The sequence below is a fragment of the Leptopilina heterotoma genome, unplaced genomic scaffold, assembly GCF_015476425.1.
Source record: "Leptopilina heterotoma isolate Lh14 unplaced genomic scaffold, ASM1547642v1 Lhet_352, whole genome shotgun sequence".
NCBI classification, from domain to species: domain Eukaryota; kingdom Metazoa; phylum Arthropoda; class Insecta; order Hymenoptera; family Figitidae; genus Leptopilina; species Leptopilina heterotoma.
The window spans coordinates 552,997-578,481 of NW_025111034.1; the positions used below are offsets into that span (position 1 = coordinate 552,997).

At 28.4% G+C, this 25,485-nt stretch overlaps 2 protein-coding genes across 4 annotated transcripts in view; one reads left to right on the plus strand and one right to left on the minus strand.

Annotated features, from left to right (window-relative positions):
- Window positions 1-25,485, plus strand: part of LOC122505304 (tyrosine-protein phosphatase non-receptor type 9) — a 514,941-nt gene that overhangs the window by 182,112 nt on the left and 307,344 nt on the right. The window lies entirely within an intron of this gene.
- LOC122505315 lies at window positions 16,971-18,883 on the minus strand. Its single transcript, XM_043616827.1, has 4 exons — window positions 18,492-18,883; window positions 17,697-18,065; window positions 17,427-17,608; window positions 16,971-17,041 (listed from the first exon to the last, which is right to left on the minus strand). Exons 1-3 carry the CDS (start codon window positions 18,499-18,501, stop codon window positions 17,511-17,513), a joined length of 477 nt encoding a protein of 158 aa, XP_043472762.1. The 5' UTR covers window positions 18,502-18,883; the 3' UTR covers window positions 16,971-17,041; window positions 17,427-17,510.

The window sequence follows — 25,485 nt, forward strand, 5'->3', positions numbered from 1 at the left end:
GGGTCAGAATTTAGTTTCTTATAAACATTATTATCATCAAGTAAAACCAAACATTTTTTAAAGTACTCATCCCTGTCTAGAATGACTGTAACATTTCCCTTATCTGCCCTGCATACAATAATGTCACGGTTCCGCTTGAGAAAGTCACGAGTTTTTTTACCAATTTTGTCAACAGTGGAAGAACACACAGTATTGTAATTTGTGTGCAAGTAGTTTTGCAGGCCACTAGACAATTTACTTCTGAACTCATTTTTATTATCATTGGGGATGATGTTAATTTTGTCCTCTACTATGGCAAGTGTTTTTTCAACGATTTTACTTTTATTAGTGGGATTTATATAAAACTTATCCCCCAAACTTAAAAAATACAAAACATCTTGTGGTATAGTTTTTCTAGACAGATTTTTTATCCAATTTAAATTAACCACCTTATCAAATTTAATATTATAGTATTTTTCAACCAACCAATTAAACTTTAAAATAGACTTATTAATAATTTCTTTTTCGTATCTATCGAAAATATCTTTTTGTGAATTAAAAAAACCTTTACAAATATCATCGTCAGAAATAACGTTACGTATCGAACCCATTGACTTTGTCAAGCATGACTTCAACCAGACTATCGTTTTATTTATATCAGTTATTTCAAAATTCAAAGCGCTAATCTTATACTCCAAATCAATCTTTTTAAATTTTCTTATAATATCAAAATTTTGAAATTTTATAAATTTGTTAACATTAATCAAATGCGAAGGAAGGAACCCACCTGATCTACAACGAAGTAAAAAACGGTTTCGGTTTCTCAATCTAATTTTATGGTCTCCCTAAGATACACAAAAGCGGATGTCCAATGAGACCTGTTACTTCTTTTTGTGGTTCACCCATGTATAATCTTTCCAAATTTATTAGTATACCTATTAAAAAAGTCATTCGTAAAACAGATGCACATGTAGTAAATAGTTTTGAATTTATTAAACAAATTACAGGTCTAAATATTCCTTCAAAATTTAGATTGATATCTTTGGATGCAAAGTCTCTTTTTACCAATATTCCAAAATCTCTTGTTCTTAAGTGTATAAAACTAAAATGGCACGAAATTCGTGAACATACTAAACTACCGGATAATGATTTCCTTGAAATCTTAGAATTCTGTATTGATAGTGCATATTGTACATTTGATGGAAAGTTCTATAAACAGGTTTTTGGTACGCCTATGGGCTCTCCACTGTCTGGTGTGATCGCGGACCTGGTGATGGAAAAGCTCGAAACGGAGGTGTTAAGGAAGTTTCAGTTTCCATACCTTTTTTATCGTCGTTATGTAGATGATATTTTCGTCATGATTGAGGATGATAACATCGATAACCTTTTAAATGCTTTTAATAATTATAACAAACATATACAGTTCACTATTGAAGTTGAACAAAATAACCGTATTAACTTCCTCGATACCACCATCATAAGGGAAAACAACCGTATTATCACTAATTGGTATCATAAAGATACTTTCTCGGGCAGATTTGTTAATTTTAACTCTAATGTATCCGATAAGGATAAAATATCCATCGTATACGGCCTGGTTGACAGGGCTATTAAATTATCTGATGTGATGTTTTATGATAATAATTTAAAATTTATTTTTGATACTCTTATTGAAAATGATTATCCGCCTTCTTTTTTATCTAAATATATAAATTTAAGATTTTTTCATATTTCGAGTCATAATAATACATCAAAAGAATCCTTTAACAATAATAATGTAATTGCTTTACCTTTTGTAAACGAATTAAAATCTTTTTATATAAACTTATTTAAAGAATATAATATCCGGTTGGTTTTATCATATGAGAAAGATCCGTTTGGTGTGTTTTAAAAAAACAAAGATGTTACCGATTTTGAGCATAGAAATCACGTAGTTTATAGTATTCCATGTCAGTGTGGGGCATGTTATATTGGCGAGACCAGCAGGTATATCAAGGACAGACTTTATGAACACAAGAGAGATTGTAAATTTGATAAGAGAAGTACGGCTCTGGTTGAACATTCGCATGAATACGATCATCAATTTCTTTTCAAAAATGCTAGAATTATATGTAACGAACCTAATAACAACAGGAGAAAGTTTAGGGAGATGTTTCACATCCTTAAAAACGACTCGGTTAATAAAAAGAGTGATTTAACATCGCTTAACAAGATCTATCACTCTCTGATCATGAACACATAGTGTTTTGGAATTTTTAAAAAAATTGCGCGCTTTTTGCATACTCACACTATGTATGATAAGGTAGATTTCCATCTTTCTGATTCATGTAGATAACTTAGATTCCGTTTATATTTTGAAGCATTTCCTTTTTCTATCAATGTTCATTTATCATAAAGGGCACATGGTGTATACTTATGTTTGCTTTTTACAACGTACGGCCATGGCCCTAAGTTTGAAAATTTAAACGCTCATCTCTAAACAAAATATTACAATAATTTTTTGTTCTTTGTGATATGTAAAATAATTGTGTGAAGGAAGTAATCCACAAATGTAAGTTTGAGGTTATGTAATGGAGAAATGAATGGGAAGTTTTTTTGTTTTAATGTTGTATATGTTTAAATATTTTAAAAATTTTTCATTTTTGTCTTTTATGTATTTTATGAGGGTTTTTATGTATTTTCTGAATATTGACAATGATATAATTTGCAGTGACTGAAACGCCTGATGAGGTCCATCGTGTATGGACGAAAAGCTTCGCGCTTAAATAAATATATGGATTACTTATAAAAAAAAAAAAAAAAAACATTGAACATCTTGATATTAAAAAATTAATAATAATAATAAATTTAATCCATCATGCTTTAAACATTTTTTGTATTATTAATTTTTAAGAGCCGAAAGTACATTCGCACTGTGATTCTATTGCAAAATGCGTCCGGCTCGGTGCAGGTTTCAGCCCGCCAAGCACCCGGCGTTGTACTGGCATTCGTCCGTCTAGCAACCAGCGCGGGCCAAATTATATTCTTTATTAAAAATTAAAATAAAAGAAATGTTTAATTAAGTATGCAAGGTGAGTGTTAATTAATATTTAATATTTCTTTCAGATTAATTACATTCATCTTTTTCTCTTTTTTAAAAACATTTATAAAGTATAAATGAAACGCAGTAAGTTACAAATGTTTATTTTAGTTAATTTTGTATTGATTTCGAATAGTTATAAAGTGAATTGTTCAACTAATTATTCCTAAATAATAAAATAAAGATAAATATTAAAACCATTGAAGATTAAATAAAAATATAATATAATAAAACTTTAAATTTATTTGCATAATATAAATAAAATGCTAAAATATTGAAAAATATTTGAGTAAAAATTATTATTCACTTTATATATAAGTTTTTGTTTAGCGGTATTGTATATTGGCGTTGTTATGCTCACATCCGCAAGCGCGCGAATAGCGTAGTGGTTAGCGTATTAGACTTTGGTGCGTAGATTAGGATAGGCTTGGGCTTCGTATCCCACTGCGAGCGTTTAGAATTTTAATGTGTAAAAAAATGTTAAATGTGTAAAGAATGTTTCAAATGATCTATAAATAAATGTTAATTAACATGCACCATGCATAGTTAATTAAATATTTTTTTTTATTTTATTTTTCAATAGAGAATATAATTTAGCACGCGTCGCTTGCTAGGCGGACGAATGCCAGTAGAACGCCGGTCCCGCTGGACCAAGTCATCTTTCGGAACAAAATTTGGCCCGTCCTGGTTGCCAGACGGACGAATGCCGGTACAACGCCGGTTGTTCGGCGGCATCAAATCTGTACCGAGCCAGGCGCGCAGCCACTACAACACATTGTCAGGTTCCAGTACAATGTCTGCACCGCTCCGGTCGTCAGGCGGACCCATGCCAGTACAGTCTTACCGACGTCTGTACAGGCGCGGTACCCTGCCAGTGGGAAATTTCCGCCTGGGAATTTAATTGAAACAATTCTACACGGAAAGAAAAATCTAGCTTTTAAAGCATGAGATTACTTTATACTCTTTTGGCAGTTGCGTTTGCTTACCTATAAACGCAAGAATATATGCATTTTAAGCATTAAGTATCTCTATGGAAAATACGTATGATGAACTTACTTTCATACTAAGAACTTAATAGTCTAATCGCAAAGACGTTATGCGCCCGGGCTATTATTGCAAAAAGTTTCACCGCTTTCGGCGGTGATTCAGCTGCAACAAGCGATTTGGCTCCTCCTACTTGCCCTCTCCAACCGTCTGACGTCGCATGTGTAAGAAAAGCCGGCGTTGTTTTGGTGTTAGTTCGATCTAGTGTACATCGTTTTTATATTTATCTTTCTCGTTTGATCGATTTTCTGTGGTAAGTATGTCAAAAATACATTTGTACATTGTTTTAAATGAATTGTTTAAACAGTATTCGTTGTAATAATGCACAATTAATGTAATGGAAATAAATGATATCCGAGAATTTAACAGCTGATGCAGATATAACCTTATTAACATTCCAATTTTTAAATTCTAAACTTTATCGTTTGATTTTCTTTACTGCCCATGACAGTTTCATCTGCAGAATTCATTTTTAAATAATTTAGAAAGCAAATATTTAAAATCTGGATTAAAAAAAATATATCTTATCTGAAACACAATTATAAATCTTAAAAAGGAAATGTAATTATATAAAAGTATACCTAGTAAAAAAAATTCGATACACGGACCGCGGAGTTCGTATACGAGCTCGGTAGCTCGTATGAGAAATATGAGAAATCTCTCATACGAGCCTTTTCCGTAATGAGAAGTGTATAGATGCTTGTATACGAGGTGACTTTTAAAGCATTTTTCTTAATATAACACTATTTTAAAGTAAATGTAGATAATAGAAATGAATTTTCAAAGTAAAACAAAGATAAATTTATAAGGGAAATGAAGTTTTAAGAAATAAAGGATAATTTTATTTAAAAAATTTATTCACACTGAAAAAAGGTTAGAATTTGATAATTCCTTGTTACTCTAACTAACCGACATTAGATATTTCTCGTATACGGTAAGCAGATATTGTATTAAATTTAATTATTTTATATAAGAACATTTATATAATAAATAAATAATATATTATTAATTAGCAATGAAGAAAAACTTATTTATTCTACCGCCAATACAAAATCGTGCTTACCGCATCCGAGAAATATCTAATGTCGGTAAGTTAGAGTAACAAGGAATTATCAAATTCTAACCTTTTTTCAGTGTGAATAAATTCTTTGAATAAAATTATCCTTTTTTTCTTAAAACTTCATTTACCTTATAAATTTATCTTTGATTAACTTTGAAAATTCATTTCTATTATCTACATTTACTTTAAAATAGTGTTATATTAAGAAAAATGCTTTAAAAGTCACCTCGTATACAAGCATCTATACACTTCTCATTACGGAAAAGGCTCGTATGAGAGATTTCTCATATTTCTCATACGAGCTACCGAGCTCGTATACGAACTCCGCGGTCCGTGTATCGAATTTTTTTTACTGGGTAAGTATAGTATATATAAAAGTTTCAAAAAAATATTTTATAATATTTTCACAAGATTGAGGTTATGTTATTAGGTATTTGCACTGCTGGAAGTAAATAAAATTAAATTACCGTTTGAAAAACAAAAAATGTAGTTATTTTAATTAACCTGTATTTTTTTAAACTAAGTATTATTCTTTTAAATGTCAAAATAATCTACATCTTTTATTTATAATATTTTTCTATTGGAAAAACATTATAAATAAAATAAGCACGTATTTTCTCTAACGGGCGAATTAAAGTATTTAGCCTGCTAACGGGCGAAATAGTTACTCCGAAATACTTCTTTTAAGTAGTTAAAAAGTTTTTTAAATTTACGAATGTTAGAAAAACCATTTTCTTAATCAAAAACGAAAGTAAAAATTGTAAAAACATTTCAAATTAAACTTGAATAAAGTTTAGAATTTAAAAATTGGAATGTTAATAAGGTTATGTCTGCATCAGCTGTTAAATTCTCGGATATCATTTATTTCCATTACATTAATTGTGCATTATTACCACGAATACTGTTTAATAATTCATTTAAAACAATGTACAAATGTATTTTTGACATACTTACCAAAGAAAATCGATCAAACGAGAAAGATAAATATAAAAACGATGTACACTAGATCGAACTAACATCAAAACAACGCCGGCTTTTTTTACACATGCGACGTCAGACGGTTGGAGAGGGCAAGTAGGAGGAGCCAAATCGCTTGTTGCAGCTGAATCACCGCCGAAAGCGGTGAAACTTTTTGCAATAATAGCAAAACGATGTCTCTTACTCCGGGCGCATAACGTCTTTGCGATTAGACTATTAAGTTCTTAGTATGAAAGTAAGTTCATCATACGTATTTTCCATAGAGATACTTAATGCTTAAAATGCATATATTCTTGCGTTTATAGGTAAGCAAACGCAACTGCCAAAAGAGTATAAAGTAATCTCATGCTTTAAAAGCTAGATTTTTCTTTCCGTGTATTCATTGCAATGTATTAGATAGAGCTGTTGTAAAACTGTTGTAAAATTGTTTTTTAGACTTTTTTATTGTGCTCGCCGAGCACAATTCAGCACAAATTTTATTTTTTCAAAATTTTGATTTTTGAAAAATGTCCAAAAAAATTATTGAAGTATAATAAGAAATTTTTTTTTAATTTTTAAAAAATATTTTAATTTTTTTCCAGCACAATATCGTTTTTAATATCGTTTATCGTTTTCTAAGTGTTTTCATGCAATTTTCGTTTTTTAGTTTTATCCAAATTTTGTTGAGAAAAAATGAAATGGCGTTGCCAACTTCTTGGACATACGTACGTGAGCGCGTCAGTCTCAACGGGGCGCCATAGACTTTTTCGTTGATTTCTCGAAAAGTTATCGCGATCCCATTATAAAACTTTTACGACAATTTTCTTATTACTTTTGGCTATCACTATAAAAAAAATCGGAGGGGGGGTGTTTTTCAAAAAATTTAAAAAAAAATTTTTTTTTGAAAATTTTTAATAATTTAAAAAAAAAATTTTTTCTAAAAAATTTATCTAAAAAGTACTAGTTATACTGAGAAATTGAAAAAAAAATTTTGAAAAAATATTGAAAACAACCGGAGTTATCTTAATTTTAACAAATTAGTACATAAATTTTCAAATTTAACTATTTTCAAAATCGCCTTCACTTTATCATATCTTATCCTTATAGCTACAAGGAAAAAAATTTTCAAGAAAATTGCTAACAATGTCCAAAAATCGTCGATCACTTTACATGGAATTGTTCTATTGTTATTAAAAAAGTCAAAAATATTTTTAATTTGCAAAAAAAAGTCTTACTTTTGTTTAAAAAAATGTGTTGAAAAAACCTTTCTAAAACATCCAGGTCAAAAATTTGTTTCACGCTGTTGTATAAATAATAATAATATTAGAAACAAACTGTCAGAAATCTGCTGTAAATTTGATTGATTGACCAAATGAATATTTTTCCTACCACTCCAAATTATTATGAATTGAAATTCAAAATGTAATGTACAAATTTTGTCAGAAAATGATAAAATAATATATACCCGTGTAGAAATTTATCGTGGAAGTATATGAGAATCTGTCTAGTTGCGCTAGATTCTGTCTAGGAACTTAAAGGAAAATCTGGGCAGAAGCGAACTAGGAATGTGACAATAGAAACATCTAGACTAAACGTATTTTGAAGCGCTGATTACGAAAATGATAATGAAAATTGGCGCAAATTTAATAATTATGGTAAAAACCGTAAAATAACCATAAAATTGTTGGTTTTTGCGTATAATTAGTAAAAAAAGAAAAATTTTGAAAAACTTTTTAAGCAAAAGTTATAGATCTCACCAGAATACACATTTTATGTTCTAATAAAATGTCGGTTCTGGGTTGTGTACCTTCTAGTACTAACTAGGAAGTAAATTAGACTCCCTTTCTATATGCACAGAGCGATTTATGAAATTATAAAATGTGTATTTTGGTGAGATCTATAACTTTTGTTAGAATTTTTTTTCAAAATTTTGCGTTTTTTATGATTTATACTCAAAAAACCACTATTGTATGGTTATTTTATAGGTTTTTTTTATGGTTTTTACCATAAACATTAAATTTGCATCAATTTTTAGTATGATTTTCGTGATCAGAGTATCAAAATACGTAAGTAAACTTTTTTTTGTTAACACTGAATGTTCTTTTGAGCGAAAGTATATTTTAACCCGTTTTTATGGTATTTTATTGTTCTTTACATTTTTCTCAGAAAATAATAGATTTTAGCAAATAATGATGAGAACATTAAATGTGTATTTTGGTGAGATCTATAACTTGTTTTTAAATAGTTTTTAAAAATATTTTGTTTTTTACGAATCATACGCCAAAAACCACAATTTTATGGTTTTCTTTATGGTTTTCACCATGAAGATCAAATTTGACCCATTTTCATTATCATTTTCGTAATCAGCGCATCAAAATACGTTACTATACCAATTTTTATTAAAATCGGAGGTCCCCCTTATTCTGAAGTACACCCATATATGAGGCATTATTCCTGAACTGCCCCACAAAAAAAAAAAGTTCTTGGATTTCCTTTAATAAAGCATAATACAATTTATTTAAATTGTTGCAAACAATGTTAATTAACAAATAGATTACTTCGGACCTTCTTCATAAAAAAATTGGTTTTTTTGCAGACAAGTTTAAATTTATGTCTAATTTAGTAAAAAACTATTTTACAGTTAAAAATTATCATTAATATTAACAATTATATAAACAATAATCAACTTCCTTTTGTATTTGTAAACATTTTCGTCATTTTTTAAACTTTAAATATTTATATCATATGTACATTCTTTCAAAAACTTAAAAAATTTATTAGCTCAAACAATTACATTTGTTATAAACAAACTTTTCATTTTTAAACAAATAAGTAGCTTTTTTCATCAAACAAAATTTTTTCCTTTTTTATATTTACTATCATAAAAAAGAACTCCTTAATGAAATGGGAATACTATAAATTATTCATTTAATTCTAACGAACATTATAAGTTAAGAAATATTTATATTTTTAATAAAGTAAACCATTATTCAGTTAAAACAGTTTGCATTTAAATGCATATAAATAAATATATTTTTTCTGTGAAAAAAGAACAAAGTTAAATATTTGTTAACTTATAATGTTTATTAAAATTAAATGAATAATTTATAGTATTCCCATTTCATTAAGGAGTTCTTTTTTATGATAGTAAATATAAAAAAGGAAAAAATTTTGTTTGATGAAAAAAGCTAATTATTTGTTTAAAAATGAAAAATTTGTTTATAACAAATGTAATTGTTTAAGCAAATAAATTTTTTAAGTTTTTGAAAGAATGTACATATGATATAAATATTTAAAGTTTGAAAAATGACGAAAATGTTTACAAGTACAAAAGGAAGTTGAATATTGTTTATATATGTAATTGTTAATATTAATGATAATTTTTAACTGTAAAATAGTTTTTTACTAAATTAGACATAAATTTAAACTTGTCTGCAAAAAAACCAATTTTTTTTATGAAGAAGGTCCGAAGTAATCTATTTGTTAATTAACATTGTTTGCAACAATTTAAATAAATTGTATTATGCTTTATTAATTGTCCGGTGGTCATACTAGACTAATTTAAATTGATTTCGATCATGTGTAATGGAAAAATAAAAAAACTAACATGATTTTTTCTAAAAATATTGTAATTTGTCAAATTTTTGAGTAACAAGAAAAAAATAAACAATTAAAAATTCAAAAATCGACTTTGATGGATCTCTTAGTAATTTTAAATCAAGAACATCAACATCCGATAAAATTTGTAGTTTCTAGACAATTTTCAATAGTAAGTTGAAAAAAAATCCCACTGTTCATCGCGCTGGAGTGCGCGAGCGGACGGACAAATTTTACTTATTACACTATATCTTTGGCAAATTGTTTCGGGCCATTTTCAGACTTATATCTTCTTTTAGGGGAATTCCTAAGCTTTCATTTGAGATTATTAAAAAGAAAATAAAAACTACCGAACTTGCACAAAATTGCAAAACACTATTTATTTTAAAAAATTTTTGCAAAAAAAATTTTTTTTTTATTATATAAATAAAATATTTTAAAAGTACACAAAAAAACCTTTCTAAAACACTACTTACTTTTTTTAATTGAATAATTTAAGTAGAAACTACAAATGTTTAAAGAATGCATGTTCGAGTTGAAGCTGAAATTTCAACCCCCCACCCTTTTGATTGGGGTGAGGGGTTGCACCTGTAAATTGGTGTAGTAACTTGTACCTACTAGGCTAACATATTTCCAAAGTATAAAGGAAATCCAAGAACTTTTTTTTATTTTTGGGGCAGTTCAGGAATAATGCCTCATATATATGGGCAATTCCACGCAAGATTTACCTATGACCTTGAAAATTCGGTTAAACATATTTTTTTCTCATTCTATATGGAAAAAAAAGAAATACGTGTTTTTTTATTTTTGTTTAATCGCCCAAATTTTCGAGTTATGAATTTTCGAAATTTTGGATTTGTAACTGTAGACATATTTTCAATAGCTTATAAGTCTGAAAATATTGAGTATAGAAAAAACTTGTCAAGGAATGAAAGTTTTAGTTTTCTTTCAACTTTTAAGAAATGTAAAAAAAAAAATTTTTTAATTTTTTATTAAAAAAAATTTTTTTTTTATAAACAAATTAATTTTTTTTAACTTTGGACCCTTTTCTTTTTTATTTTTTTAAAATTTATTTATACCTTATAATATACAGAAGATTTTCCAAAAAGTTTTGGAGTGGGCCGACGCGTTTATTGAGTTGTACAAAATTTTCAAAAATCACGTGCAAGGTGCTCGTGTTCTACGAAACGCCTCACAATGGAATTTTCTTACAATTTACTTCTCAAAAAATGTCTACAGACTAAAATTTTTAATCGATTCGAGTATTTTTTGTTTTAAATAAAAGGAGAACAATTTCTGAACATATCCCTCCATGCAAACCTAAGAATCTTCAATTGTTTATAATTTTTTTTTAAATACAAAAAGTTAACAAATTAGTTGTGTAGTTTCCTTTAAAAATGAATGATTATTTTCTTATTTTGCTACTACACATGTCCTAAATCAGATTCAATTAATATAATATATGACCACCAGATAAATAGTAAAACATAAAATAATTTATCTAAACACTTATAAACAATATTAGTTAACAAATAGTTATCTTTGGTTCCTCTCCATAAAAAAACTTTGTTCTTTCATATTCATATTGTACTTTAGGTTCATTTAATGATTACATCTCACTTTCGTTAAAAAACTATTTTTAATTGTTATAAACAATAATAGTTAACAAATAATGAACTTTGGTTCCTCTGCACCAAAAAGAATTTTTTCATAGTTTTCATTGAAGTTTATTGCAAAGAATGTTTGTCTCAAAATAAAGCAATAAACATTTTAATGTAGAATATATATATTAATTGCATTTATTTTATTTTAATTAATTTTTTTATTTTACTTTTTAAAAACACAAGGAAAGAAAAAAAACATTTAATACAAATTTATATATATATATATTAAATTGTTTATAGTTATTGAACAAACTATTTCATACGTTCACTATTTTTTAACATATATTCTTTGTAATAAACTTCAATGAAAACTATGGAAAAAATTCTTTTTGGTGCAGAGGAACCAAAGTTCATTATTTGTTAACTATTATTGTTTATAACAATTAAAAATAGTTTTTTAACGAAAGGGAGATGTATTTATTAAATGAAGCTAAAGTATAATATGAATATGAAAGAACAAAGTTTTTTTATGGAGAGGAACCAAAGTTAACTATTTGTTAACTAATATTGTTTATAAGTGTTTAGATAAATTATTTTATGTTTTACTATTTATCTAGTGGTCATATATTATATTAATTGAATCTGATTTAAGAAATGTGTAGTAGCAAAATAAGAAAATAATTATTCATTTTTAAAGGAAACTACACAACTAATTTGTTAACTTTTTGTATTTAAAAAAAATTATAAACAATTGAAGATTCTTAGGTTTGCATGGAGGGATATGTTCAGAAATTGTTCTCCTTTTATTTAAAACAAAGAACACTCGAATCGATTAAAAATTTTAGTCTGTACACGGAGAGAAATCTGTTGCTATTATTGCTTGCAGAATCTTTACAAATTTTATTAGTCACTGCTGAATAGAATTTTAGCTTGAGGTTATAATAGTTTATATACGAAATCATCTATTTAATGTAACGGAGAGTTCGATGTAATAAAAACAAAAAGCAGCTGCTAATTTTGCACGAAATCTTTATTATAAATATAAAGAGAACGTGCTATAAAAGTATTAGATTCTTCTTATAAGAATCGCTCGAACTCCGACTGATTTTCAGGCGGACTTTATACAACACAATCTTACCTGCGTATACGCACATATAACTCACACACACATATATTTCTCTGGATGGTTTCGAGGAACGGAACGCGTACAAAGCGGTGACGTTTGCAATAACATAACCTAACAATTTTCACATGTTGCTTATATATTCAAACACGAATAAAAATGCAATAATTTTTAAATAATATACTTACTATTAAATAAATATTATCTTTTTATAACAGCAACAAGTATTAAATACTACATATAATATATAATGTTTTACAGGACAGAGAAATATCAAATATAGAGAAAGAGAGGAATATATGTGTGTGTGCGTTATATGTGCGTATACACAGGTAAGATTGTGTTGTATAAAGTCCGCCTGAAAATCAGTCGGAGTTCGAGCGATTCTTATAAGAAGAATCTAATACTTTTATAGCACGTTCTCTTTGTATTTATAATAAAGATTTCGTGCAAAATTAGCTACTGTCTCTTATGCTTATTGCATTGAAAGTATTTTTACAATAAGTATATGAATCCATGCTAAAAATATAAGAGAAACGTTAAGCAATTTAAGTAATGTGCTCTTTCGAGTAATATTAGCAGCAGATTTCTCTCCGTGTAGACATTTTTTGAGAAGTAAATTGTAAAAAATTCCATTGTGAGGCGTTTCGTAGAACACGAGCACCTTGCACGTGATTTTTGAAAATTTTGTACAACTCATTAAACGCGTCGGCCCACTCCAAAACTTTTTGGAGAATCTTCTGTATATTATAAGGTATAAATAAATTTTAAAAAAATAAAAAAGAAAAGGGTCCAAAGTTAAAAAAAATTAATTTGTTTAAAAAAAAATTTTTTTTTAATAAAAAATTAAAAAAAAATTTTTTTTTACATTTCTTAAAAGTTGAAAGAAAACTAAAACTTTCATTCCCTGAAAAGTTTTTGCTAAACTCAATATTTTCAGACTTATAAGCTACTGAAAATATGTCTACAGTTACAAATCCAAAATTTCGAAAATTCATAACTCGAAAATTTGGGCGATTAAACAAAAATAAAAAAACACGTATTTCTTTTTTTTCCATATAGAATGAGAAAAAAATATGTTTAACCGAATTTTCAAGGTCATAGGTAAATCTTGCGTGGAATTGCCCATATATTTCTTACATTTCACAATTTTTCATTCTATATTTTCCAGTTAGATTATTATATTTTCTATTAAATTATCTTTAAAATTTCCTTTTATAAGGGGAGACCCCACCTTTATTTTGACCCCTTTAAAATAAAATTATTAAACGAGGTAATATTTTTTTTCTTGCATCATTTTTAACCTGAAAACATATAAGATGGTCAAAAATACTTAATTATAATTTTTGAAGAGGTTAGAATTTTTTCAGTTGACCTATTGCATATTATTGCAAATCCATGCGAGAAGTTGTTTAAAATGGTAAAATATGCATGGGAAAAAATTTTCGTTGAAAAATATATTAAAAACTGTAAGTGAAGATCGATTTTTAATATTCAAATCTTTAAATTTTGCCGGAATGTCGGAAGCCCTCAACCTTTAATTTTTTCCAATTTGATGCTCTGAGTCGAAAAACATAGATAAAATTGACAATTAGCTCATTTTCATGGTAAAAACTATAAAAATCATGGCTTTTTGCATTTATTTCGGTATATATAAAGTATACCATGAAAGCTTCGGACTATGATTTTTATTGTTTTTTACCACAAAAATGAGTTAAATGTCAATTTTAACAATGTTTTTTGAATAATAGCATCAAATTACGTAAGTACCTATACACAGTTTGGAAAAAAATTGAAGATTTAAGGCTTTCGAAATTTCGGCAAAAGTTAAAGATTTGAATATTAAAAATTGATCTTCTCTTACACTTTTTAATATTTTTCAACAAAATTTTTTTTCCATGCATATTTTACTATTCTAAACAACTTCTCGCAAGGATTTGCAATCAATAGGTCAAAAGAAAAAAATTCTAACCTCTTCAAAAATTAAAATTAAATATTTTTGACCACCATATGTTTTCAGGTTAAAAATGATGCAAGAAAAAAAATATTACTTCGCTTAATAATTTTATTTTAAAGGGGTCAAAATAAAGGTAAGGTCTCCCCTTAAGTTAACATATAACTAACATTAATTTGTTCAAACAAAAAATTAAAGAGATTAGTATTTTCTCAAATAAAACTTTGACTTAAAATAAAATCACATATTCAAACTGATATTTTCAAAAAGACCGTTTCGTTAAACTCACTTTTAACGTGAAAAAGTAAAATCTTTTAGGACATTATTTTTCGCTTTTTTAGTAAAGCATTTACCGGAAAATCACATGTTGTTGTTGTTGTCAAGTAGATCCTCTAAATTTTCAGAGTTGATAACTGGAACTAAAGTATCAAATTAAAATATAAATTAATCAAATATATGGGAAATCGATAAGAAAATGTGTTACAAGGATTTATATTTCTTAAAAGTTCTTTTAAAAATAGAAAGAATCGGTATTACATATGCAATAAGGGTAGAAGATTTGGTCTGCTAGCTAATTACTATAACGAACTTAATGACACCTACTAGACGGACTTGTTCTAATTTCTTATGTCGGTAAGCTAGACAGTATCACAATAAATACTAGAGTCTCCATATCAAGAGAAATGCCCATGTAGAAAAATTTCGGGGCAGTCTGGAGTCCAGTGATTGCCCCAACTAGACGCATCTGGACGGTCTAACTGTATTCTATATAGGATTTATCTGGACGGTCTAATCTAGACTATCTTTCTCTATGCTGTATGGGACTTCATTGGCATCACTAGCATTCAAAATTTTTTAAGTACAATCAAGACTTTAGTGCCCGATTTGTCGGTCTTCTTTGAATTTATACATGCGCAATAGGTTGTCACTTCAAATTGCATGGAATAATTTAGTCAATCATCTAAAGAATCGTTCAAAAATAAATATTGTAGGTTTATATGAATTATTTTAAATAAAAATAAAATTTAAATCTATACATTATAAATTATTTAATTTCAAAATTGAATTTTATTAGAGTTACGTTTACAATTTTCATAAACCCGTGTAGCAATGTTAATTCGGGCATTATAAGGTTCGGAAAAGGTTTCCTTATTATTGTTAGGGTCCCTGTAGGGATAACCTATGCGTACCCTATACTATTTGTCCCGCAGTAGCCTATCCGGGCCCTATTAAGGGTCCGAATCCGGAAAACCTATTTTCGCCCTAAATATTTATAAGGCCCTGAATGGGACCATATTAGGGCCCTTTTAATTTTTTTAAGAAAATAGGTTTATAAATTAAAATCTAGGCTTAGAAATAAAACGAAATAATTAAATATTAAATAGAATTTTATTTATTCTTTTCACATCATATGTTATCTTTCGTAAAGTCTTATAAAAGTATTTTTTAAATTTATAACAAAATTTTACAAACATTTTCTCTAAGGACTAAAGTCTTTTTTTTATAACATAAATATTAAATTATTTATAAAACTCAAATCTTTTTTAAACTATAATAAAATATTTCTTAAATCTTTATAAGTCTTGTTTTTTGTAATAAACTTTTATAAATTTGAGGCGCAAGGATATTGTCTGAAACTCATTTACCAGAATTTCCAAGAGTTCGCATTTTATTAGGCAGAATTTAATTATAACTAAATTTCCAATTCAAAGAAAAAGTATTAAGTAGAAAACTTATATGAGCGAATTTCTATTTAAAGGAATTTACATTTGAATGAATTTAGTTTATCAAAATACTGTTTAGCATAATTTACATTCGTTAGAATTTTAAAATGTTAAACCAGATATTTTGATAATTTCAAATTTTTTAAATACAATTTATATTAAATTAAAATTTGTATTAATAAAAATTCGAAACAATAATAATTCGTTCAAATGTGAATTCTGATAAATACTAATTCTTTGAATTGAATATTCGGTTAAAGTAAAATTCTATCTAATAAAATTCAAACTTTTGGGAAATCTGTTAAATGAGTTTTAGGCAATAGTCATGCGTCTCATATTTTTTTTAAACTAAAATCTTTTGTAATTACATACATAAAACTTTTTTTATATTTATTGTTTTGTAATATTTTTTTAATTACGTTATATAACAATTTTTTATACTTCGCCATTTTCATCCGATGTGCTTGAATTATCTGTTTGGCATTCATTTCCAGGTTTCGGTTTTTGTAATGCCCTTTTCTGACGCTCCCCGTCCCAATCTTTAGCATTATTAATAACTTTGGACATTGCATTACTAAAGTCATGCTCCGTAATAGCTTTTCCAGTGAGAATGTTCTTGTGTGTTTGAACCATAAGATCTGCAAATTATTTAACTTATAAAAGCCGATAGTGTAAAAAAATAAAAATTATGTTCTTATCGTTATATTATTATAATTATTTTTTGATTATATTATTTTACATTTTCAACATACTTTGAATACAATTGTAGAATGTTGTGTCTTTAAACAAAGATTTTCCTTTTTTTTCCTGACAACAGTAAAGTTTGTAATCTTCTCCCTCGATAAATATTTTCGATAAACGGTCGTACAACTTTTCCCTAAATTAAGTTCACGATCCAAGAAAACGTTCAAGGAAGAAATCTGCAAACAGTTCAGAAAAATCCAACATTATTCACTTAAATAATACAATTTTTATATATTATTAAATGAAATTTACGAATTCTTTTTGTATATCGTTATTATCAGCACTTAATGTTATATCAAATGTGTTGAAATCTTCAACATTTTGAAATGGTAGTACTAAATTATTCTTTGAAATAAAATTTTGATCTACAAAAATGTCGTTTGCACGAAAGTTTTGAATAATCATTTGTTGATTAGCTTTAACTTCTCGAATATCAACAGCTAATCCCGTTAACATGGTTATAATATGTGTCAAATCTATAAAAATGTAGTCTTTGTAAATATAGATCGTCAAAATAGAAATTATGCATGCAAAATTTCTAATATGTATAAATATAGTTACCATTTTTACGAGCATTATGACTTTCTCTTCTATTGACTTTATCATTTTTAGAATCTATTAATCTATTAATCTATTAATATCCACTTAACTTTGTATAGTATGTTTAATTTTATCAACAGCAGAACTAGAAGTTGGATTCGGATGAGTGGTTGATTTATTCTTAACAGTTGAAATGGTATTACCTAATAATAAAATTTAGAATTTATTTTAGAAATTTTTAGAAATTATATTTATGACAGATTTGAAGACTGAATGAAAAATAAGAATTACCTGAAACCACAGATGAATGTTTGCTAGATTTGATGTTTCTCTTTGCCGATGATGTAGTAGCTCCTTTAATTTTGGATTTAACTTTAGGATTCTGTAACATATTCTTTTTGCGGTTTGCAGAAATGGACGCATCGTCTGAACTACTGTTATCTTGCTCATCAGTACTCTGTTCAAGCTGATCATATTCTGGGTCTGATTCAATACCCGACACTTTCATTACTTTAGCAGTTGCTTGACTCAGTGTGAGATTATTTCTTCTATATTTATTTTCAATGGATTTTGCCTTAATATCCTGGCCCTCATTTTCTGTGAAAGCATAATCCTTATTCTCTAGGACTTTTAATCGTTTTACAGCGTCACTATAAGTCTCTAAACAGAAAGAAATTATGATTTTTATTCTTAATCTAAATTTACCAGTCGAAAGCTTGTCGAATTCCGCATCGAACGAGATGAAAGACTTTAGAATAATGGACGATAAATAAATAATTATTAATTATTTATTTAACATCCATTTATAGAAAACCCTTCATATTGAGATTGTTGGATGCAGAATTCAATAAGATTAGTTATTTATAATTATGGTTAGTTTATCTTTATTCTAAAATATTTCATTTTTAATTATTTTCATAAATTAATTAATGATTCAAAAGCAAATAAAGATGTCATTTTTTTCTTAAAATAGGATCTTGCAAAACAAAAAAATAATTATGTAATTGCAATATTTTTAACGATAAATAAGGTCTTGTAGTTCAAAAAAATAATCATGACATTCTAATATTTACAAAGAAAGGTTACTTATTGGCATGTCCTCTAATTTTCACTGGATATGTCGGCCAACCTTCTGGTGCTAAGGCTTCACTTTCGATAAGAGAGTATAAAAGATTGATGTTCTCTTCGTCGTAAGGAGGGGGCATGAATCCAGTGATCGCTGTTTTTTAGGTTTCGAGCCATGAGATGCAATAAATTCCACTAATTGAAAATTATAAATTTCTCCATCTTGTAATTCCGACTGCTCAAACGGTGCCATAATTAGGATTCACTAAATTAAATGAAGTAAAAAATTACTACAAGCTAAGAATTAAACCAAGATGAAGTCCACAACGTTTATCAACAAAAATAGTTTTCTAATAAGTGTTAACTAATAGAGAAAAAAGGATAATGCAACAATACTGCCATAAAAAATTATTAAAAAGGGAGAGTTTTATTTATATTTTAATAATAATTGTATATTTTACAAAAATATAATATCCGAATAAATTAAAAAACCGTTTAAGTTGATCAACGTTGTAGACTACAACTTCGTAGAATTAAACACCTGTTTCTAAATGTATAAACACAAGATAATCTGGTAATTTTTAATTCAGAAAAAATCTTTTTCACTATACAATTTTCATTGTATTTTCCGTTACAGTTTAATAAAATGTCTGTACAATTGGCATATTTTGATTATTCTTACATGCATTTTATTATTGAAAAGAAAATTTTTTAACATAACCTCAAAAACTTCAAATGCTCTTGCGAAAAAGTATACGACAAATAATATCTCTACCGAATTAATTACCTTATATTCTTGAATATAAGGTAATTTTTATTCTTCTTAAGAACCCAGGTGCGATTTTTTGGTCGGCCCATAGTTGGGCCAACTTTTACAAAGTCGGTCCAACTTCTCGTGCCAGAGGTTGGGCCAACCATACAGATGATAACGGCGACCGTCTAATGGCGACGATGGTTGGCCCGACAACTCATAAGGAAGTTGGCCCAACTTACAATGCATATGTTGTGCCAACTATACATTTCAATGGTTGGTCCAAAGACTGACGCCAAAGTTGGCACAACTTTAGATGCGTAAGTTGGGCCAACCACAATTTTCAAAGTTTGGCCAACTTCAACAGCCAAAGGTAAAAAATTATTAAAAAACTACATTATTTAAACAATTAACACGTTATTATTAGCGGGAACATCAGATATAACCTTTACCTATTATTATTAAACACAATCTCATACATACATTTTCGAAAATATCTATCGCTCGCTGGGATCGAACCCCTAACCTAACGCACCGAAGACTTATACACTGACCACTACGCTACGCTCACATGGGAGTGCATAACGCAAAATGTATATTTAAGCTGCAACAGTCGGGCCAACCGTGGCCCAGAGTTCGGCCAACCAAGAAAGTTTAAGTCATTTAAACCGCATTTGACAAAGTTTTGCCAACCGTTGGGCCAACCGTGGCCCAGAGTTCGGCCAACCAAGAAAGTTTAAGTCAATGAAACTGCGTTTCTAGAGTTTTGGCAACCGTTGGGCCAACCGTGGCCCAGAGTTCGGCCAACCAAGAAAGTTTAAGTCAATTAAACTGCGTTTCACATAGTTTTGCCAACCGTCGGGCCAACCGTGGCCCAGAGTTCGGCCAACCAAAATAATGTAAGTCAATTAAACTGTGTTTCACATAGTTTTGCCAACCGTTGGGCCAACCGTGGCCCAGAGTTCGGCCAACCGAAACTGAAAGTCTTTTAAACTACGTTTGGATAAGTTGTGCCAACCTTTGTCGCCAAAGTTGGCCCGACGGTTGGTTAAACTCTGCATTTTATGGTTGGCTTGCAAAGTCGGGCCAACTGTGGGCACAAGTACTTGCCAAAGTTGGGCAAACTCTGGCAACCAAAACTTTGCTTGCCAAAGTTAGGCCAACCTTGGGCCAACCTTCAAACTCTGGCGGCCAACCTAAATTCGCACCTGGGAACTTGTAAAGCAGAGAATATAAAAAGTCTCTTTTTGTTAACGTACAAAGCATGCCAAGCACGTGGCAAAACTAGCAATTCATCATTACATTACGCAACTTCCAAATATTCACGTGACCACTATGCCACTATTTTTAAATCATAATATGAAATCAATAGTAATTTTAGAAAAATATTTCTATATTATATAGAATTTGTCATAATATAAATCTAAAAACTTTTGAGAAAGTTACATCTAAGTAGTCGTAGTTAATAAAAAAACAATTATTTTTGAGTACAAAATTGAGTTGACTCACGTGATATAACTTTCAATTTTGAACTGTTGAAACTTACTTAATATAATTTATCTTAAATAAGATTATGCATAAATTTTAACCACAACAAACTATGAATTACATTTTTAGTAATATTAATGTAAAAGTGGAACGACATATTTTTCAATCGGATAATTTTCTTTTAAATTAATACATAATTTAACTAATTTGCAATCCACATTCTCTAAATTATACGTTCTTTCAATTTTAGTGCATTCGGGCTTTAACTGCCACATTTTTAAATATTTAGAATCAAATGGATAATTGAAAATAGAATTTTTCTTATTTAAGACTTCTCCTTGTAAAGTGAACTGATTTTTATCATCTTTAGTAATTGTTTTTACATCGAGAATAGAGTCGTCGTTTATTAACACAGTGTTATTAGGAGATTCGCATGAGATTGTATATTGTTTAAATTTGATAGATGTTATTTGGTTTTGCTTTTGGTTTATAATTTTAATCAAAGTAGGAACTATTGCCTTTTTTCGAGAAAGGACCTTTCGTTCATGGAGTCGTCTACACAACTGTGACAACGGTCTGTTAGGTGTTTTTATATATTTTTTCAATTTTCCTAAGAAGTTTTCATAGGGAAAAGCAGTGATTTTACTAAGACAGCAACCCACATTTCGCACATCGTCAGCTAAGTGTATTAAGTGGTGCGAATTTAAAACTTGGGACTTAATTCCATAGTATCCTTCCATTACTATAAAAAATGCTTTTAAATACTCTTTTGCTTTATTGTTGTATTTGTGGCAAAACTTTTCACAACACAATATACGGCAAGCTACGTGAAACAGAAGAAAGTGTTTATAAATCGGTTTTCTGAGAATTTTCTTCAAAACTATGGGACCGCAATATAGTAAAAAAAAAACGGAATTTCGTAGCTTTCCATTTTAAAATACTATTTGTTGAGCGAGTTTTCCTTTGAAACTCGCAAGGTATTTGTAGCTTTAAGAGATTCATTCTTCTTGACAATTCTAGTCGGTCGAGTCTCCTTAATTTATTACGACCCTTTATAATCAATGCTTCGAGTAATCGTTTCATCACACCTAAACAGCACAGGTGCATAAAGTCTAAAATGAAGCAGCTAACGATGTTAATGAAAGGAAATATGTTAAGTAAAGAAGTTTCACTGTTGTAATGGCCAGCTTGAGTTCTTTCCCTGAAAGATTGGTTAGTTCTCTCATTTTCAGTTACTGATGGATAAACAGTTGTTCTGTCTACTTTGAATCCCGTAACTTCACATCTTTCACAAGCATTGAATGCCGTATGACCGGCAGTACACTTCAAAAATGCTCGGGCTGGTGTGTCACAAATAAAACACTTAATTTTAACATCGAAGTGTTGATCTTCTACATCAATTCCATTTTGTAAAAGGTTATTTATCTCATTTATGAATTCTTCGGTATATTTCTCTACACACTTTGGCTTTGTTTTACCAAAATAAACCGCAACGGCAAATGGTTCATAGATATCCTGGTCAGAATGTATTTTACAGTTAATAGGCCAAAGTTCCTGGTAACCTGAGTCGACCAATCGTAATCCATCACAAGAAATTTGTAATTCTATTAGTTTATTTTTATGAACATTAACACATAAACATTAATAATTAATTAATTATTAATACATTAATTTTAATTAACATTAACACATTCTTTAAGACTAGCTGCTATTCCAAAAAAGACAATTTCACCCATTGACCCATCGGCATCTTCCATTTGAACGATGTTATATTCAGCATTCGAAGTCCCAAGAAACGTTTTGGACGATTTTGGAAGGTTTGGCAGTAATCGTGTCCTTACACTGAGAAAACTGGAGTATTGGACTAAACATCTGGAGGGACAAATCGTTCATATTTGAGAGTTAGCAATTGGATAACAATCTAAATGTTCAAATTCACCATTGACAGATATTCGTGCCATTTCTCTAACAGAGAGACAAATTAACCATCTTGAGAAATCCCTTCCTTATCCGGCGCGAAATGAATAAATATGGCAACCTAACCCCTAAATTAAATACATAAAATGTCAGAAAAATAATTTCGCGCGCATCAGATCGTACACATTTTCTGCACAACTTTTAACCCTCAGATATAATGGGAGAGAATATACAAGTAGATTTCCATTATCAATTCAAAATTTATTTTAGAAGGACTATTTAACTCTCTTCATAAGCAAAGAAAACATACACTTTTTGAACCTCTGAATTTGACTCTCCAGTTTTCTCAGTGTAATATTTTTAATAATTTGTCTAAATTCTTTTGAGTAATTTGGGTTTCAATAGCCCATTTTCTAATTTCCTTCATCTCTGGATCAGTATCATCTAAAATCAATACATCAACATCTTCCATTTCAGAATCAGAACTGTTGTCTGTATCCGTATCAATAATTGATTCTTCTTCAGTTCCTATAATTGAAAAAGAGAAACATAAAAATGTTAGTCTAAAATATAATACGTACTACTTAAATACAGCACAGTAATAAACTAAATAAATTATACATTTTGTAAACCAATTTCGTTCATATTTTCATATTCGTCTTCAGAAATCATATTCTCATCATCTCCAAATTTTTTATTTAACAGATTATCTGAAATTTACGTAAAAATATCATAAATAAAATTCTCTTTCTAATAAATGTTTGACAAAATATATTTATTTTGAAAAATGTATATGAAAATTTTACCGGTTAAAATTGTGAGACCATCCTTTGTTTAATGAATGAAAAACTTGATTAAATATTAAAAGCATAGAAAATTAATTTTATATTTTATATTTTTTATAAATGTTAGGCTCAAAAGCCGAAAACGGCCAATGGCCGGAAAAAACAGCCAAACCTAGTTTTGGCAAGTGCAGTTTTGCCAAAACTAGGTTTGGACGTTTCACTTCGGCCATTGGCCGTTTTAAATTGACAAATCTAGTTTTGGCAAATCGACATTTGCCAAAACTAGTTTTGGCAATTTAAATTTGTCCAAAACTAGTTTTGTCAATTTAAATTTTGCCAAAACTAGTTTTGTCAATTTGTCATTTGCCAAAACTGGTTTTGTCAATTTGACATTTGGCAAAACTAGGTGAGGCATTTCAAATTGTGAGAAATTGAAAGAAAGAAAGAATAGAAAAAGAAAGACCGCCGTATTAATAGGAAATTTGTTTAGAATTAGCATGTACTTATTGTTGCAAGTTAGAAAACTTAGATTATTTTTTCTATGTTTGGGGAGTTTGTTATTAATTTATATAAACAATTATTAAAAAATGTTTGTCATTACTTGTATGTTTTTTATTTTGATACTGTAATCCACGGTAAAGAAAATAAGCCTAACTTGATAAAAAAATATTAATATTAAAAAAAGTTACAAGGGTTTTTCTAAGTTAAACTTTAACTGCTGTTTTCTCGAAAACTTGTTTTCGCACGTAAGGTCCCTTTTCATAGACCAGGTCACATATTGTTTCTGTATTGAATAATTGTGTGTATGAAATAAGAAATCGTCAACAAGGTAAATTAGCCTGTGTAAAGATAAATTAGTCTGTGTAAAAATAAATAAGTGTTAAAAAAGTTTTTTTAATTAACTTTTATGTGCAAAATATCAATGGATTTTTGTTAGAGAAATTTCATCTTATTGTAAATAGTATTAATCAATGACACATTTTTAAATAAATATATTCCTATTGTATAACGAAGCGGTCTTTCTCACAATTTGAAATGCCTCACCTAGTTTTGTCAATTTAAAACAGCCAATGGCCGAAATGAAACGTCCAAACCTAGTTTTGGCAAATGTCGATTTGCCAAAACTATTTTCGTCAATTTAAAACGGCCAATGGCCGAAGTGAAACGTCCAAACCTAGTTTTGGCAAAATTGCACTTGCCAAAACTAGGTTTGGCTGTTTTTTCCGGCCATTGGCCGTTTTCGGCTTTTGAGCCTAACATAAATATATTTTAAAAAGTGTCTTTTTTCACAAAATTCAAATTATTTCTCAAAATAACTAACAAATTTTTATGTTCATAGAATTATTTTAAAGATAATTATACGTAGAATTCGAATTATTTATAACCATTAATGACTAATTTTTTCTTGCAAAAAGCAACTCTGGAAAGTTGTTTCAAAAAAATTCACAAAATTATTTTCCATGTGCTTTTAAAAATATTTGAAACCTGCAGTTGTTTAGAACTTGCCAGGAAAATTTAAAGAACATGTTTTTTTTAATTTTATTAATTACTTTTGTATTAAAAAAATGTTTTACAAATTTCCTAACTTTTTTTGTACAAATTTCAAGTTTTTCATTTTGTCCAAAAAAGACATTAATGGTTATAAAATATATTTTTAAAAATATTTACTTTTAAATAAGGCTAAAAACATTAAAAAGGGATTATTATTTTAGATCTATTTGAAATTTTATGAATCAATAAAAAGCCCACTTTTTTAAAAATATCTAAATAAAATATTGACAAAATTATTTGATTTAGGTCTTATTTTTCTCTAAATTTCATTACCTTTCAAGAAATAAATTAAAAAATAATTATTTTCTATAGTTTTCATGTTTAAATTTTTTGAAAGGATAGTAACTGTTTTTAATTTTCTCTGCATAGTATATATTGTATAATACAAGTGCATAACCTCAAATAAGCCAAAATAGAATTGCGAATTTTTTTTTTTTTTTTTGATGCTAAGTTTCTTAAATACAGTTTATTGTGAATTATAAAATAGATAGTTTAATAATTATTTCTTTAGAATGAGGCGAAT